Here is a 19691-nt window from a genome sequence, read left to right as displayed (position 1 = left end):
AGTTGAACACATCCTATTGATACTAATAGTAAAAGGAACTGCACATAACATGTCCTATTACCTTGGTGAAAATGGTAGGCCTAATAGCAATACCCTATGGAAAGAAGGAATCAGCTAGTTATTTTTCTTTAGGATACAATAATTATGGAGTGGATTTTATTCAAGGTGAATGTTATCAAAACAGTCACTGATCCCTATTAATTTAAGGAAGCCTAATGAGTCCTGCTTTGCGTAACGTACATCACGTAAATGAACCAATCAATTTCATGTATAAAGTCAGCTGATCTCCCCGGGCAATAATTAAAGATTCAGCCGGGGATTCAGCCGGGGATTCAGCCGGGGATTCAGCCTCGGAAACGTAGAAAGTAGTGATCTACAGACAGAGTTAATTCGTGAATGCATCAAATAGCTTAAAGATGATGGCGAATTAGTAATGCAAGTCTAAAGGGGGAAGAGCTATGATCATATAGTATGAGGTACGAACAGGTAGATTATTATCATGTAAACGGGGGTTTAGCTACAGATGTATGTGGATGTAGGCTTACAGAAAGGTAGACAGAACGGTAGACAGGCTTGTGTGAATAGAGGCTTACCGTGTGTAAATGCAACATAATAATATAATATCCTGGATTTATATATAGCGCCTAATGTTGCGAAACCTCTAAGCGCTAAACATTATTACCCCGGTCATTTTTTTGCATCAAACACGTATGTAAACATACTCCCATAATGCAGCTAGTAATCAGCGCAAAGCTGTGTCTTGATATAACCGGGTACCCATAGTACACCTGGGTGGAGAGAGGCAAACGTAAGTAAAGTATCTTGCCTAAGGATGCAAGCAATGCGGCAGAGTTGGATTCGAACCGCGATCTCACCTCCAACACACTGCGCCACACACCATTACCAGGTTGACTCAAATGGTGAGGCAAGATACAGATTACAAAATATCGGGGTTGGCCAGTTTGAGAGATTTGTATGATGGTTATTAATAATATGCACATCTATAACAATGTTTCTTTATTTACGAAAGGCTGAAAAAGGGACGATACATAGAAACAAAGGAGGTGAGGGATGTGGGGGTGCGTGGTGGATCACTGCCGACATACAGTACACTGTATTTACTATTCTTTATGATTTGCTTGTGATGTTAACTGATTTAAACAGAAATGCTAACTGTTAAAAAATAACAGAAACATAGGCCTATCATAATTTTTAAATGCAATGACTCACGTATACTACTGACAACCTTAATCAGATATTATTAAAATATTATCCTTCCGTGTGTGCGATAAGTGTGATTCATACCGTACTGTATGATACAAATACAGTTTATCAAAAATATAAATTGATTAATGGAGCTGTCGCTTTAAATAAAATTATAATGTGCAAAAGTAAGTTTAATCCAATAAATGATTGCATGTTATTGGTTTTAATAAACTGAATTATAGAATTGACAATAAAAACACTTGAAATGCCATGATGGTTCATGCTAGGTTCTAGACGGCGATTGCACTTAATATTGATAAAAATGTACATATTTTGGCAAACGTGGCGTTTCATACGTATAATACTTCCAGCTGATTGAAACGACAGAAGCTCTGTCTACACTATCAAACTAGTTGGACAAAAAAGTGTGATGTTCCTAAATATGGTATAGATATGCCCAAATATGGTATATATATATTCCTAAATATGGTAGTGATATGATATCATCATGTCCATATATGAGCACATCACATAAAGTTTGATAGTGTAGACAGATCTTAACAACATAACTTTTAAGACAACAATGCAAATGCAGCAAATCACCAAAGCAGATGATATAATGGAGTTGTTAATAGTCCTAATACAAACTCACAAGACCTATAAAATATATCCTATTTCCGATAGTTGACTCTTTATGTCTACTCTCTCCACTCTCTACCATGTGCTATCTAAACCCCGGTTGTACCCCTAGTTCATTGGCTTTAGATACCTTCTACACACAGAAACATATTCAACCTTCAAATTCTAGAATTACATGAAAAACTACACAAGTTGAAACACAACACAGGATGAACAAATTACTGATAAGATAAGTAATTAATTAAGAATCCTACGAAGACAATAAAATACCAAATACACAAATAATAAAATCCGAAAACATTACAGTCCGAGTGGGTTCGATTTAGAGGCGGATTATTTGTATTAGCGCTGAAAGAAGTATGTCACTGTTTAGTCAGATTTAATACCATCCTGGCCTAAGCATGACCTGTATTTTATTAATGGTATTACTAATATTACAATAATATACAGATCACCTGAACCCCAACAAACTATGTAAACCATAAAGCATAGTTTTGTTACAGTAAAGCTATCCACTTATTCTATTCAATATGTGCTGTATAAGCGTAGTGTATAGGCCTATTATACGTCGATCAATCAAAGCAATAATAAAAAATGTATAACATTAGATATCTTCTTAATTGATCTAACATGGGATATTAAAGTTTGACCAGCTCCGTGGTATGGTTGATCCATGATGTAGGAGCAAATGGACCCAGGGCCTACAAATTAAAAAAATGAGGTTCCGAACTCAACCTATAAAATTATAGCATAATGTCATATCTTTCCTACAAAATGCGACTGGTTTCCCCACCCCCTTATGGAATATAAAAGGTGGACCAGCTCCGTGGTGTCGTTGATCCAGGATTTTGGAGCAAATGGACCCAGGGCCTACAAAAAAAAAAAAATAGGTGCTTTACACAACCTAAAAAAATGCGACTGGTTGCCCCACCACTTGACCCGCCTAGCTATGTGCTTCCCTATAACATTTAATATATAAGCGGCTACTCACCTTACTTGCTCTTGTTTAGTCCTACCGTTCCTTACTCCCTCCACAGCAAACTGAAGTATCACTATCAGACAACTATGACTGCTCAGTTCATAACTTAAATCTTCCGGTTGTCTGTCACTGACTGCAGTTCAGCTCGCCAGCTTGTATCAGGTAGCAGACAACAGACAAGGATGGTAAGAGGAAGGAAATGGGGTAAAGTGTGGACAGTGATGCCCCGGGTGTGAAAATTCCTTGACCTTTTAACAAATTAAGTGGATGGGGGGATTTCTAAATATGAATCGGCCTAGATCTAGACATAAATGGCTAAACTTGCTAGTATGCAGAGTAAAAAAAGTGTTTGATTCGCTTCACTGAGAAAGCAATGCGCAGAATTGTTAGTACATTTTGTCTTGTTGTAACACCCAGTGTCATTGGAGCGTTGTGTCTGTCATTTTATTTATGTTTTTTATGCGGCCAACCGTACCAACGGGAAGATTAATATTATACAACGTTCCTGCAATTTATATATAACTGTACATTTATTTCATTTATTTACGCGGAACTTGTACAAATAACGAATAAATCATTTTTTTAAATCAGTGTTTGAAAATAAATCGTACCCGGATATTCCTTATCGTATATACAGTACATTTTTATACAAAACATTATTACACCGTTTAAATATACCTATACGTAGGCCTACATATCTTTTTGCAAAAAAAGAAACGTGGTGCAAAATGCGTACTCGACCCTACACACCTTATTTTATAGATTGCAAGAGTTACGGACACGATACCAGATATCGACTTTGGTAGAAAACACGACACGCGGATACAGTTTTAATATATCAGGATGTTAATAATTACGGTTGCTATGTAAACACCATGGGTGCAAGATCTTTCAGGAAAAGGGTTAATATCTTTAAAATTACATGTCAACTAGTTACGTCTCAGCCGCAACTCCAATATTCAATCCAGTCAGTTTTATATTCCAGTACGCCTACGGCAAACTTTCTAATTGTCAGTCAAGAGGGAATCATATAATTTCACTCGAAAAATATACGATGGAATCCGGCACTATAAACATATTTGAAAATGTATTACAAAAGGGGGGTGGGGGGCGAGGGGGTGGTTGTTTGAAGATTAGAACACGTGACAATAAAAAAAATGATCACCCCCTCCCCACACACACACAATCCCCCACCACTAGTTGCACTGAGGATTTAGCAACAATTCATGGTTATACACAGATACATTTTGTTTGCAGAACACCGACCCCACCCTCGTACAAATACAATATGAGAAGTATTCCTAAAGCCAGTGTCAAACTTCATGTGACAAAAAATGTGCTGGACATGATGATGTCATATCACTACCGTATTTGGGCATACCACTACCATATTTAGGCACATAACACTTTTTGTCAAACTAGTTTAATAGTGTAGACAGAGCTTAAGTTTCAGACGAGAATTCCAAACCAGACGTACATTTACATTGCATTTTTTTCATCATCATCATTTTTAATTTTACGAGGAAACCGCCACTCCCAAGTTTATAACGACTTTATAATAGCGTGTTCGATTTCCTCAAAACTCTTTCTGATTAATGTGCACGTCTAGATGGGTGTGTTATACAAAGAACAAAACGTATTATATCGACAAAATAATGAAACATTGTAATATACATCATCATCAATGGGTCATTATGTTGAGACGCGCGCGTGTGGCAGACACACAATATATTAATGTACAGTACTGTCTTTTGTCTCCATTTATATTTTTTATCATCAAATGTGACATTAATTTCAATACCTCATTCATAAGTTGTATTAGTCATTCGCCTGAGTCATAATAATGTGTTACGAGGTACTAGGTAAATACAAGTCGAACTACATTAGTTTATGAAACTACTTTGTGTAGTAGCTTTTGCGTCAGGGAGCTATAAGTTAATTAATAGTCAGATGTACATAAATACTCTAACTAAAATGTGGAAATGCTTATCCACCAAAGAACAGCGTAAGTTAGTTACCCACTAACCTTCAACACTACCAACAACAGCAATAACAACAACAGCAGCAACAACAAGTAGATTTGAACTCGTCACTTTGACGAGTTCGGGTTATCCGCGCAAACGCAACGTGCACATACGTTAAACTATATGAACGCCGACAATTATACTATTATGGTATAGGTAATAATAAATGGTAGTCTTATTTGGCGCCTAATACAATGTATCTAAGCGCTTCACACACAAACATGATCCATAAAATCTTTAAAAAGAAAAGCAGAGGAAACATTTACACGGCTTCGTTCTCAAGCACTTTGAAGCTACCATATGACTATGATATCACAGGAGCTCGAATAATACTACTTCTATAAACAAAATGAGTTGTTTTTACAATCGTTGTGCCCCAACCCCCACCCTCCACTCAAAGTTGAGAGAGGAGTAGTTATAGGAACAAAGGAGAACGAAAAGTAGTTCTACTACGCCTAGGTGATCTTATTAGGCCACTACTTTGTTTTCCTCCATTCAGATACTGCGAAAGAAGTAAAAGGAGGTTTTTTTTCAACCACCGGTCTTTATCATAATAATAATAATAATAACTGGTACTTGATATAGCGCATTATGCTGAAAGCCTCAATGCGCTTCATCATCATCATCAGTGGTCTATTAAGTCATTAATGTGAATGACAAAGTAATTGTAATGATCGATGTTTAGGAATGTTTAGGAACTAATAACATCATCAAATGCTCGGCATCTTTGGAATGTCACGTGTTTCCTTGAATTAACAGTTACTAATGAGATTCGTAATGGCATAATTATTAAAACCACGGATAAACCATGGATTTGTGATGTATGACCATTTAAAAATGTAATTAGGACACGTGTCTTTAAAACAATAACTCTGCGCGAAAACAGGTGTAAAAGAATAGATGGAAAATGATGAACCACGATGACGTCACTAAAGAGAGTTGGGTAGACCAATACTGCAAATAAACAAATGCAGATAACAATTTAATCTACGTAGGCCTAGGCCTATATACCATACATTAATTTCCGAAACACAAACATTAACTTGCTTGGAATCAAAGATGTTAATAATGATAACACGAAATTAGGAGGCAGTGACGTAACCAATATTTCCGAAATGTAGGCATAATGTAATTTCTGAATTTTGTTTTGTGAAATTGGTTGTTGTTTGTTATCAATAAAGAAAATAATACGCAACCGACCAACATCCTAACGGAAATGTGTAGGACAATACATACAATAATACAATATAATATTCTGTTTTCAAGGAAAATCTACGTCATTAGGGAACTTCCCGACTGCGTGTCTGGTCCGCACATTTTTTTGGGGCGATTATCATGATCGCTTATAATATCTTAATTCCTTATACCTTTGTCTACTTCAGTAGGTCCACACCACGAAGATACACAAATAGGAACAGACTCACCGCAATTTCCTTTTTAATCAAGTTTGAGATTACCAATCTTTGGATTTATTATATTTTAATAAACCCTCCCAACAATTTGGTCAACTTGATTGATAAAGCAGAAACTTTTTGGGGGTTTAGATTTGGTATTGTTTACAATATTGCAGCACATACAATATAGGAAAAATTATGAGCCGCGACGACGTCACTAATAAGAGAGTTGGTAGGCCTATACTGTAAATAAACAAGCAGATCTTCTTACGTTTTTGTATGCGAAAGTTAAAAAATACAAAACACACCCTAGGCCAGTATATTATGCCCAAAGCACTCTTTACTCCTTGATTTTTAGTATAGGTTCTGTCAGAGCGTCGTTAGGCCTCTTCACCACCAAAGAAGTAAGATGGAGGGGTAGGCATAGACCTCTTTCTGAATTTTAAACCGCGATCTTTATCTTAAAACACAGTGATTGAATTATGATGAAACAGAAACTTGTTATGAACAATCAGAAAATGATGTGAAGCATATGTAAATAATTACGAGAGCCCATAACGACAGGCGTTAAATACGTTATGACAAGGAAACATGGTTTCGAGTTGCACGGTAAACAAGCACAAAGACAATTTCCGACAAGTTTTTATTTCCGACCAAATCAAAACAGACTAGGCCTATCATACACCGTAATAAATTGAGGAATTATTTTACAACATATTGACGTTACACTTGGTTACCTTTCTGATTTTGATATACATTTTTATATTATATTAAAGGGCCATCGCATGAGACTATGAGATTTCCAAAGAATATATATTAAAATCAGAGTGATCGCGATCGTCCACGTCGAGAATAGTTTTTCTCGTACAAGACTGTGCTCTAGGCCTATTCTTTTATTAAAACATTCCCTGGATATTTCAACAATAAATCATGTTTTTAATCTTTTAACCAAATTTTACGATTGTTTGAACAGAACGTGTGTTATTTGTATAAGGATCTATTTTGCGTCTGAATTTTACCGTTGGGGACAATAATATGCCTGATCTTTTGACACTATTTTGGTTCATAAACGGTCTCAATTCCCACGTAACAAAGTTGGCATTTTTAAGTTGTTAGGCCTATATATACAGTGTAGGCCTACATGATTGTGTCGTTCGTGGTATGTGAACGGGAATCTGAGTTCTGTTGGATATTCAGCTTTAAGGGTAGCTCCGTCCGGAATATAACATTTCTAGTTTTTATTATAAAATATATAAAGCTTTGTAACAGCATTGATAGACTTGCCCAAATCTGTATCTAATTTGTCATTTTTTTTATGTTAGTCTACCAAAAAAATGGAAAATAAAATGTGTTTGTGAGCTCAAGTATTTTACGTATGAAACGCCATATGTGCCAAAATATTTATCTTTTACTAATATTAAGTCGAAAAACAGTCTAGCACCTAGACTACAACATTGATAGCCCTACTTGGCCGGCAGCAGCTATTCATATTCATATTCTGAACAGTAATTTGACCCCCGTCATGATTTATTACATGTCAGATCCGAAAGGTCGTAGTTTGTCTATAAAAAGCTGGCCTAAAGACGATGTAAAGTTTACGGCTTTTGCTCATTGCAGATGAAATCAATTATTGCAGGCCACGATTGCGCACTGCATAGTCAGTGACAGGTTTTGTTGTTGTTTTGCAATCAGAAGCGTTCTAATATAGACATTCGGTTTGGGTCTTTAGGAAGGCCCTGCGTCATCAAAACTACATTATGCTGGGCATTATATAGGCCATAGATCGGGTCGCAGCAGCACCCACTTGTACTTTTCTAGTAAAGACATTTTTTTAATTTTTTGTTGATCCAATAGATCGAAAGTAATATTAGGATCCAGCTGAAATAATTTAAAAATATTATAATAGGCTGAAAGTCGGAAATCACATATATATATATAGTCGTGTTTTATTACCATACAAGCAACATTTAAGTACACTCATTCTTTAGTAGGACAACTAGAAACTAGGTCAAAATCTAAACGTTAAAACACATTAGGCCTACTACTAGTAGGCCTATATCTCTATATTCCCTTATCAGTGGAACCACTCTTCCATGGTATAACCACTATGAGGATAAATTCCTTACAGTCATGTAATCTGGATTGGCCTATGTTAAAAACATTTTATTTATCAATTTTTAAAAAAGAGAGAAAACCATGGGCCAAGCAATGGCCCAACACCGTAAGTTGAAAACTCTTTATTGTCCCCTGGATCCCTGGATAGGGGTGTCCTAAGGATGGAGTTCTGTGCAAATGTTGCATGCTCAAAAACTATTCCCTGATACAGAACCAGTTGATGCCAAGTTACGGTAGTGCCAAATGGTCTTAAATTAGAGGATTTTGTCAGTTCTCGTCTAAGCGTGACGTCATTTCCGTGGAACAATACGGTACTCAATGTCAACATTAAAGTGTACGTGACCGGATGAAGTGGTGCTAAGTAATAACCTCATTACAAAATATTACGACCTTTATATTTTAATTCCCACAAATTTAATTAGAAAACCTAGAAAGTATTATGGTACCAATTGAAAACATTGAAGGCAGTACCAGGAAAAAAATATAATTTTCATTCATTGCTTTAAAGGGTCTTTCACACCTGTTCCGGCACGGTTCCGGTCCGGCGAATCGAACATTAATGTTTCGTTTTCACGACGCTGCACGCGGCTACGTGCCAATCGATATGCGCGTAGCCGCGTGAAAACGAAACATTTACGTTCGATTGGATTTTCCGGCGCCGGACGGGAACCGTGCCGGAACAGATGTGAAAGACCCTTTAGACGAGCTACAAATTAAATCCAACATAGGGAATTTCCTAAGTGAGTTTCACTAGAAAATCTGTATGGTTTTAATATTAAAAGAACTTCCGAAGAAGATGAATAACATTTTTAATACGGTCCTAAACAGTTATCGGATAACATTAATGACGTTTAAATTATTTTCACGACGTTCCGTGCGACTACGTGTCAATATACTAACATGTTTCTGATCGCGCGTAGTCACGTGGTACGTCGTGAAACACATAAAACACCTCATATGTGATGTGTACTTATAGGCGTGGTACATATGGCTACAATTAGGTGTGCGGAGAAGACGGTTTCAGCTTTTTACGGTTACATAACATGTCGCTACAGACCATGCGTTACGTGTATAAGCGAACGGACAATGCGTTACGTGTATAAGCGACGGTACGGTAAAAACACATTTTACGGTTAAACAATTACACATATTATCCCCCCCCCCCCCACCACCCCCACCGAAAAAAATACGTCCACTTGAGGGCGCTGAACGGTCATAATCGAATGAACGAAATGTCGTAATTCACAATGGCTCTGCATAATCGGTTGCAAATTGAGGGCGCTATAATATGTGAAGCGTATTTCACCTTACGTCATTTCTGTTTCGGTAGTCACTCGATTAGGCTTGAAACGTTGTTGAAAACATTCCTTCATCTGGAGAGATTAAATATGAATGAATTACAAAACTAGCTTTATCAATGCGTTGTGATTTAAAGCCGATTCCACTAGGCGAATTTGTTCGCGCGAATCAAAAGCCTTAGATTATATACGCATGCGTAGATAGTTATTTGAAAGATGGAATCATGAATACGCATGCGTATAAGCTGGCGCTTTCAATTCGCGCGAACACATTCGCCTAATGGAAAATCGGCTTTAAAGATGTATTGTCCCCCTGAAAAATAATTTTTTAACATTTTTTTTGTTGAATATGCCATTTTAATGTCACATAATAGTTACTGACTTCGACCAAAAATTGGATCGAAAGAAAATGTATTTACCTGAAAAAATGGAATTTAAAGCAAAAAATGGTCAAATTGGCTGCCAGCCAATGGATTTTTGGTTGAATTTAACCATTTATCATGTTATTTTATAAGTGAAAACATTATATTTTCCGACAACATTTTTTTTAGTCGCGTGCCATGAGTACGCAGATTTTTGCGCGCGCACTGCGCGTTAAATGTTATTACGCTCTCTTTTTGCCCGATTTCTGTTTTCTTGACTTACTTTTCAACTCGAAATTACGTAATACGAGCACGTCAAAAGTGCACGCACGTGTAAATTAAAAAAATATAAATGTTTTTAAACATTTCAACATGTTCAGCAATTTCGGTCAGTTGGTAGGTTGGTCGGTCGGTTGGTCGGTAAACACTAATGAGCACGCGACTGCAGCCATCTATATGGCCTTGTTTTTTTACGGAAGTGATTCACTTTTTTAAAACTACAAAATAACCTATTCAAAGTCTGATTTAATTAATCTTCATTTTTCATGTTTTTGGGGGATAATACATCTTTAAGGGTTTCAATGTGATAACATGCTACATTTGGCGGCGTAGAAAATAGTGATTTCTCCCATTGGAAATTAAAATAAGCTATAAGAATAACAGTTCCATTCAACTATGTATTGGAAAAAATACAATTTAAAAAGAAAACCGCTTACCTCATTGTCAAACACACAGTATATAAGAAATATAAAAAGTCCTTGACAACCATTTAGAATATTGAAAATATATTCAACAAACAAAGTGTTAGAACCAATAGCAAACGGTCCAATAAGCCACGTGGTACCCATGAGGGGCAGCAGCATGATGGTACCTCTTGCTGCCTTTCTGAAAATATCAAACATTGTTCGTTTTTAGTCTTTCACAACCAACTAGACACGTGTTGACGCTGAATAAATTCCGCACCACTTATCCGGGTGGTTCAGCGACCCGGGTAACTTTTTACACCGGCCTACATTCCCGTTTTTCTGCGTCCTGAGTACGACTCGGGTTACACAATTCCGGATCAACTCCGCATTTTTTGCTGCAGGCGGTGTAAAAGATTGATGACGTCTCAACTAGGAAACGCCAGCAATGCCTAAACAACTAAAATCAGCTTACCTGAATTGCTTCAACTTGTTGCTTTGTGTCGTTGACTTCCCCACCACTTTTCTAGATCGTCGGTATATTGTTCTTACGACGACACACATGATAACTGTGTTTATCTGTAAAAATGAATTGATATTGTTGATCTTCTGTGATATGCATGATCCAGCCATCTAACATGCAATGCTCTATAATAATTTATTCTGATTTTAATGCCTATAACTTCAGTTCAGTTAATTTAAAACACCACGATACCATTCTGAGCCTTTATAATTATATAATTATATTTATATGTTTCTATTTATTTGTATATGTTCTTGTGAGAATTCTTTAAAAAAAAACAGCACGCAAAAACCAATTTCATAAAATATTATTCATGTATGTATACTATAACTTTTACCAAAACAATGACAATGGCAGGTAAAACAAATGTCCATATCATTCCAGTTTTTCGACTAAGCCAACAGCTGGAAAGAACAAAACAGTATGATATTATAGGATTATTGCAATCAAACTTTGTCAATAATACCCTTTCACACCAAACTCCACAGTGATCTCCAGAGACACCCTGGAGTTTGTGATCATTCAAAACGTCGAGAAACTCCGGAGAGACCCCATTCACACAAATACCGCCCTCTAGTTTGTTTGTTCACATAGCGACGATCATTTGATTCATTGTAATTAATAATATTATTTTTAATTTAATAATTATTGTCAAAAGTCTCAGAAGTTCCCGCAGTTCCTCCTCCGGAGAACATTCAGCTGTTCAACCCCCGGGTGTTTTGAACTCCGGGTGTTTTGAACTCCGGAATTGTTTGATTTTACCTTTCACACCAAAACATAGGGCGTCAACTCCGTCTCTAGAGTTTTGGTTTTAGTGTGAAAGGGGTATCAGTAAATGTATCAAGCGCTCAGAAACTGAGCGAAAAACTACATAAACTTCTGTTAGAAAGTCTTTGAAAAGGTAAAAAATGCAGAGTTCGTCGGCAGAGGGCGTGCTATTTAACATTTCGAAGATACAGACAACTTGAGATTTTATAAACTCTTTGTGAAATTATCAATAAAACGATTTTAATAAAAATCAATAGGTATGGCTAAGAGTTTGGGCATTATCGTGCAAATAGGAAAACAAACACAGAAAAGCAAAGAAAAGACTGCGAAATTGGTTACTTTTACTTACATATCATCGACATTATAATGTGAAGAAAATCCGAGTGATGAAACAATGGCAATAAAAACTGGAACTCCATAGCACAGTGCGAAGTAATAACGAAGTCGATTGTATCGTGTCGAGAACGCAGAGGGAGAGACCATGAACAGCAGGAACACGGCCTCACCGCACATCCAGGCGAAGGTATTGAGAGAGGTTAGATGAAGACATACGCTGATAAATCTGCAGAGTATCTAACAACCAGCAATTAAGGTGAACAAAAAAAAGCAGTTTCATTCACTAATATATAACGTTTGAGCTTCGAACACAAAGAGGCCTGATGTGTTATGTTACATAATGTATGCAATAATGACATTTTCAAATGTAATAAAGGTTTTATTATATAAAATAAAGAACCCTTGGTACAGAGTGGTTATTCAACTGAAGTAAAATAACATTTTAGAAATTGAATTAGAACTGTCAGATGGATGCTTATTAAAGATGTATTTTCCCTGAAAAATATATATATTTTTTTGTTAAATATGCAATTTTAATGTCACATAATAGTATTTACTTTGACCAAAAATTGGACCGAAAACAAATTATTTACTGTTTTTGGTTGAATTTAACCGTTTATTTTGTCATTTTATAACTGAAAACATTTTTTCGGGGTTTTTTTCTACGAAAGTGATGAACTTGTTAAAACTACAAAATGGCCTATTCAAAGTCTGATTTTATTAAGATCTTTATTTTTCATGTTTTTAATGACAATACATTTTTAATTCTAGAAAATATAGTAGCGTTAGTGTTACCTATCAAAGTCACGGGACTTACTTTGTGTGCTGTCTTGTCAATTCCAAATAAAAACAAGATCTGCATCAGAATCATGTTAATTACCAAGTTCTTGTGAATTGAATTTCGAAGCGAGACCCAGAGTTTTCTAAAATCGTAGAAATAAATCGATTATCACACAACAAGGAGCAAGTAGTATAGAGGCGCTATACTATTTCCGGTAGCGTTGGACATCTGAGGCAGAAATCATAACATTCCTAATAACTTAATTCCAACCCTTTAAAAAATTATCTCTGTCAACAAGCAAAAGACAACATCAAAGATGTTGAACCCAGGAATACATTTCCACAACTTTTAAGACTTTAAAATTTCTATAACTCTACCATCGAGAGTCAACGCAGAACACGTTGACAACGGTTATGCCCATGCTTATATAGCGCCCCGTATGATGATTTCCTTTGCTTCCAGGAAAGAAAATCACATCCTGGTAATTAAACCAAATTAGCAAACTTACCAGTTTGTTCAAATAATCGGCTACTCAGAGTAATGTTGTGGTTATGAAATAAATGGTTCAGGTTTTGATTTTTGCAAAAGAATGATATTTTCTTTATGGACAATAAAGTTGAAAGTTTGAAGTCAAATGTAGTTTGAATCTGTTGAATCAGGGGGAGCGTAAGCTTGTTTTGGTGTAAAAACAAATTGTACTTACGGGAATGAACAGTATATCAACAGACAGACAACCAAAGTAACAAGTGAAATAGAAACGCATACGGTCGATATATAATTCAGTCCTTTATCATCAATAGTCTCCTTTTCCTAAAAACAACACGCGACTAATGTAATTACATTGCACAACATTTATAATAAACTTGGTAAATTAAAAAAAAAATAGTAGAAAGGTCACATAAGAAGGTCGTTGAGTAGTTGACAGAAAGTAACTTTAGGCCTAAATGTTTCCATTTTTTAATAAGACGATATAGCCGGATGTTACCCACGTCCCAACTACTAGTGTCGCTCTCCCCGCCATCTTTAATATAATCTATTATTTATTATCATTAATCTATTATAATATTTTGTTTACATCATAATCTATTACTTACAATATACCTTTAGTACTATTTCAGAAAACAGTGACAACTATTTGATGGCGAATATGTAGTCAATTGTAGAAAAACATATTAAGATGATATTAATATAGAAAGAATGGCAAACGTTTATATAAAAGGAATGTATATCCTGTTTTTTCCTAAGTTCATTAGAATAATGAATAAACAGTGCTTACCTAACGCAATTTAGCAAGGTGGGGATTTTCACCTTAAAAGTAATTAGTTTGAAAAGGGAAAACAACTTACACCTTGCGTAGTTAGTTTCATAAACACACTAAAACTGGTTAAATGGTCAGAATGGCAAGTCACTTGATCCTTAAACAGGTTAGCGGTAGTAGTCATGCCCTCATCACTCCAAGTCCTGTAATTATTGTATATATAAAGAAGAACCAATTGTTATCACTACCAGTGAAATATATCCTATATGTATGTTATATATTTAATAGAAATTTTGAACTTTGAACTTTATAGCTTAGCATTTACTTCTTACATTTGTATGTCATCAAAAAAGAGGCAAATTGGTTCCACAGATATTTGTTCACTTGTCTTATCTTTGTCTTTCCAGTTTCTAGCTTTCTACAACAATAATTATTGTAAAATATTAATAGGCATGCACACAAACTACAATGTACTAGTATGGAAGTATGGAATGTCCAGTATATCGTAATTTTAGTTAGTTAAATTAGGTAGTTTTAAGGAACACTTTTGGCAACCACACTAATCTTTGTAATTTGGCAGCCATGAGTTGGTAAACCCTGAATGTTAACCACCAATATACAAACTTACCGATATATTGTGTATAGTGAATTCCAATGTTGTGTCATGGATGTAAGAGAAATTAGTTGCATCATAAACACTGCATGAAAATACTTTAAATGGAATAAATTTCACCTTACCGTTGTCACCATCCCTAAAGGGAAAAAATCTGATATTAAAAGTATGCTTTTCTCCGTTCTAAGGATGATAGTAATTAACTAATAGTATATTAATTTTAGCATTTATTAACTATCTTCACTATTTTGGATTCGTCAATGTTTGTATCGGCAGATCATATCGACGGTATGTAAGCCTGCCGTCCACCACAAATCATCCAAACGTTGTACTCGACTGAAGATGCTTTTTAACAATTATCTTAGTAATAACAAACAACAATCAATAACAACAACAAACAATTAAACATCTAAAATCTTAAATTAAAACCTCTAAGACGATAATAATAATTGTCTGAAAGTATACAAATACATACGACCCGGTGATGACCGTTTTCTTGATACGGTCATTAGCGTATTCAGTATTGTTCATGTAGGTTGCAATTATTAAAACACCTGAAAAATATAACATTTAAAATTTAGACGAAGAAACTGTAAGAAAATGACATAACCATGACTTTTGGGGAGAAAGAGCGAGAAATTATACTCATAAAAAAAGTTCCAATGCAGTTTGCTGCAGTATGGATGAAAGCCAAAATCAATCCTAAGCAACTTGGCCCAAGTTGGTACAACAAGGAAGTCGGATCAAGTCAATCAAACGTTGTTTACATTACTAACGATTTAGATATACATACTTTCTACGTCGGATTGTAGGCCTATCTGGACTTCAAAGTTCACTCGACTGCTATCTAGGTCCAGAGTATTCTTTACAGTTCGAGTTTCGTTGTTCATATTATCTATAATTGCCAAACCAACTACAAAATATAAAATATTAAACATTTAGTAAAGGGAATTGCAGCAGCGCTCCCGAATCTCTCTCTCCCCCTCTGAATTATTATTTTTTTTCAAAGTAAGGAAAGAGAACTGAGATCGCGCAAACACATTCTCTTGCACATTCCATGGAGAAAACAGCTATTACTGGGGAGATCAGACTTTCAGTACTGTTGATCTGAATTTGAAATTATGCTAAATCTCTTGACAGTTTTAAGTTACTTCTAAAACTCACTTGCTCATGGCGCAATGATCGTTAAAATTACGATTTAAACATGGAACAATTGACTGATTGAATCACTGTTTATTTATTGTATTTATTTTATTCAAGCAGTATTCTATTCGAAAAGTGGTCTAGCTAATACCTGTTAGGTCGCTTAAAACGAAATTAAATTCAAAACAAAATAAATATTTAATATATACTAAACAAAAATAATGCTTTGGGTATCTGTGGCTGGATCTCTAAGGATATACAAAATGAAATAAGCAAAAACTAAGTAAAATAGCCAGAAACAAATGTTAGTTAGAGCTTTTATTTCGGGCAAAACTAAATCTTCATCAGTGTAAGTGAGGATTATAATTATTAATATGCTTGATGTATTTAAAATGTCCCAAAATTGTTTTTTTTTTCTATTCTTAATAAAAAAAAAATAATCAGAATTTTTACCGAAGCTTTTCTCGTTATATAATTTCTTTCCGGTTGTTTTTATTTCTGTCACGTCTGATAAAACACCATTTTCAAAATCATTTACTTCGTTTAGAAACATACGAGTTCCCTGAAATAAATCAATTGAAATGCATGTGCCATGTTTAGTAAGGAGAAGAAGAAGGGTGTTTAAAAGAAATACCAAATAAATACAGCAATAAGCGCGCAAATAGTGAGGAAGTTTCAAAATGGTTTCTTGCAGTGGATTACATACGCTCTATAATGTTATATGATTGGTCTGTCTAGTCTAGTAAGCTACCGTAAAAGGACTCTTTTGTGGGAATTTTTTTCTAGATTGGCTTCTTTTCAAGTTTTTATGGTATTCAATCTAGTATTTAACAGATTAGATCATTAACAAATCTGTAATCATAACGTATTTTGTTGATATTGAATTTTGTCAAACTGCATTGAGGTTTACGGTATTCAATCCCGTATTTAACATTAAATTAGATTATAACAAATCTGTAATCATGTTTTTTGTTGACTTTGAAATGTGAAACAGATTCGTGTTACCATTGACTGAACAGTGCTTGCATAGTCTGTTATAGGTACGTCAGATGCGGACTCCACATTTTTATCCACGTTAGTGTACTCGTTATACCCACAACACTCGTCATATCCTATTAAAAATAAACATTATTGAATTCATTATTATTAATTAATAATAATAACTGTTGTTCTTTATCGAGTCTTCCCAAACGGGGTGTACGCATGCTGAAAATGCAGCCGATGTAATACATTAATGTAAGGTATAACAAAAACCTATACATGTAGTCTGGCTTTGTTAAAGCACGTGTTTCTGCTCTTTGACTACCACTATACACCAGCTAGGTGTATCTACCAACAGTGAGGATTATCGGTTTTTATGTTAACTAACCTCTCACTGTAACCGTAAACATACATGTATTGTTGTTTTTGGAGGCGTCGGTAGCCGTAAATGTAAAATTGTGTATACCAATATTCAGATCAGTTGGAAAAACCGTATTGGGATCGGGCGAAATGGTTAGAGTATCCCAAGACGTGTCTACAGCAGAAATGTTGAATGATGCTGTCGAAAAACTGCTATTGGTAAACAAAATTTTGTCAGAAGGACAATATATTGTAGGAGCTTCGGTATCTAGAAAATAGACAAAAAATATAAAACACTTTCATTTCGGAAAATAAAAAAATAAAATAAAAACCGTATAAACGTGCGCATGTTGTCAATGAAATGAGCAGAATCATGTTCCTGGAAATCATTTCATGTTTACTCGACTAAAACATGTACAATACCAACTTCCTACTAACCTGTTAGCAATATCGAAACTGGAATAAGACAGACATCTCCGTTTCCCGACGAGTCTGTAGCGTAAAAGACGAAGGCGGTGTCTTGAAGTACAAGAGTTGGAAATATTTCGTAAGGATCAGGATTGATTGTCGGTACATCTCCTGAGTTATCATATGCATTGATTGACATTGAAAAATCCACCACAGGATCTGCCCAGATATACCATAGAATATCGTAGCTTGAAGGGCATATCAACACCGGTGGTTCTATGTCTGTTAATAGAAAAATTGTACAAAAGTAAAGTGTTATACGATTGAGAATAGACGTCGTTTGGTAATCTCACATAAGTTGGGTTCGGATACACACGCTACAAAACATGTGTTTTTAAACGACCGTCAAGAAGGACAATATAAAACACCGTCTGAAATTGAGGCTTATTTTTGCCACCATAGAAGGTCCAAGTTTACCAACACAAAACAATATATTTACCGGTAAATTATTTATTCTATATCAATTTATAATAAGTAGGCCTACACATTATGTACTCACCTATAACTGTTACTGTAAATGTACACGATATCTCGTTGGAGTTATCATCAAATGCGTAAAACGTAACTAATGTTTGTCCAATTATAAGGTAAGCTGGAAAATACGATGTTGGATCAGGTCGGATTTCAGACAGTGAAGTTGTAATGTTACGTGAATAATCAACCAGAGCCGTATTCACTCCCTTGTCCGTGGGCAGGGTGACGTTGGCTGGACACGTGAGCATTAAGGATTGGTCCACGTCTATGGATGATGATTTAAAGAATTTATGGAAGTTATCATCTGAATGCTTAGGCCTACTATATTAATGTAATGTAATGATATAGATTCATAATTGAAAAATCAACCTTAGTATCACAATCCGATTGAGTTCAACAATTTGCCCCAGAAAAGTCCAGATGTTTTAATGTCTATTAGGCATAATAATTTGTTCCCCAAAGAAAACAGTTGATTTGACCTATGATCTTTCTCATCGTAAAACTATTAGAGATTGACAGTTTTAAGCAGAGATTTGACAGGGGCAATTCGTCATTGTAACCCCACAGATATAATTAATTATTCCCTCCAAAATGTAACTGGACAAACTTAGGACCAATGGTTAAGCTTAGAGATGATGTAATGACATATGCTAATAAACAGAAGCCTATATACCCCAAAGTTTCAGAAGAGCCCAGACACACCTAACAGACACTTCTTGGAGCACACACCTTACCGACACTTCCTCAGAAGCACATCTACAGCCACACCTCACTTACAGCATCATTTATACTTTTTTCCTGTTTCTTTTTTATCGTATTATCCTGTATCATTCCTGAATTTAGTGTATTATACCGTATTACTGAATAATCAACTGTGATATTTCAATCAACCAAGCGAGTAGATTCTTTAATACAGTAAAACCTCACACATTATTACACTAAATAACTAAACACGTGTTTATAGAAAAGGCAACATTCCCGTTTGTTCATGATTCTCGGTGCTGTATCTCCACATAATACAATATATGCCCAGTATTTTTCAATCACTGTACTCTAGAAAAAAAAAGTAGTGTATACTACTATCAGCACGTCGTTTGTAATACTAGGTTGAACAATAAACTAGACCTTTGCTATTCTAATCTAAAGAACGCTTACATGTCTACAAAGTTGCCAGGATTGTGAGACCATTTCCTGGTTATGTTACAACCAAGATACACCCAGCTCCACAAGACGAGCAAACCCAACAAATTCACCGTAAAGAGATGGACAAACGACGCGATGCTACA

General features: G+C 35.4%; 1 protein-coding gene across 1 annotated transcript; it reads right to left on the bottom strand.

The window, feature by feature from the left end:
• Positions 1 to 8969: 8969 nt before the first annotated feature.
• On the bottom strand, positions 8970 to 18076 carry LOC144841292 (adhesion G protein-coupled receptor L4-like). Its single transcript, XM_078697574.1, has 16 exons — positions 17902 to 18076; positions 17492 to 17731; positions 17128 to 17234; positions 16576 to 16684; positions 15773 to 15892; positions 15455 to 15533; positions 14995 to 15118; positions 14699 to 14784; positions 14455 to 14569; positions 13812 to 13918; positions 13145 to 13250; positions 12341 to 12564; positions 11561 to 11627; positions 11176 to 11279; positions 10734 to 10902; positions 8970 to 9730 (listed from the first exon to the last, which is right to left on the bottom strand). The coding sequence occupies exons 1-16, from the start codon at positions 18068 to 18070 to the stop codon at positions 9665 to 9667; spliced, it is 1992 nt and encodes a 663-aa protein (XP_078553700.1). The 5' UTR covers positions 18071 to 18076; the 3' UTR covers positions 8970 to 9664.
• Positions 18077 to 19691: the final 1615 nt, after the last annotated feature.

Source organism: Antedon bifida, chromosome 4 (assembly GCF_963402885.1).
Source record: "Antedon bifida chromosome 4, ecAntBifi1.1, whole genome shotgun sequence".
Lineage (NCBI taxonomy): Eukaryota > Metazoa > Echinodermata > Crinoidea > Comatulida > Antedonidae > Antedon > Antedon bifida.
Note: the sequence above shows the minus strand (reverse complement) of the source record. Positions and strands in the feature narration are given on the sequence as shown.

What these genes read in the sequence shown, in the direction of transcription:
- LOC144841292 (XM_078697574.1), bottom strand. Translation starts at nt 18,070, where the DNA reads ATGTCAATCAATGCATATGATAACTCAGGAGATGTACCGACAATCAAT. An exon ending in TGAAACTAACTACGCAAGGT is followed by an intron (nt 13,919 to 14,454) that starts GTAAGTTGTTTT and finishes TGTTGTTTTTAG; the next exon opens with GAAAAGGAGACTATTGATGA. An exon ending in AACAAGTTGAAGCAATTCAG is followed by an intron (nt 10,903 to 11,175) that starts GTAAGCTGATTT and finishes TGATATTTTCAG; the next exon opens with AAAGGCAGCAAGAGGTACCA.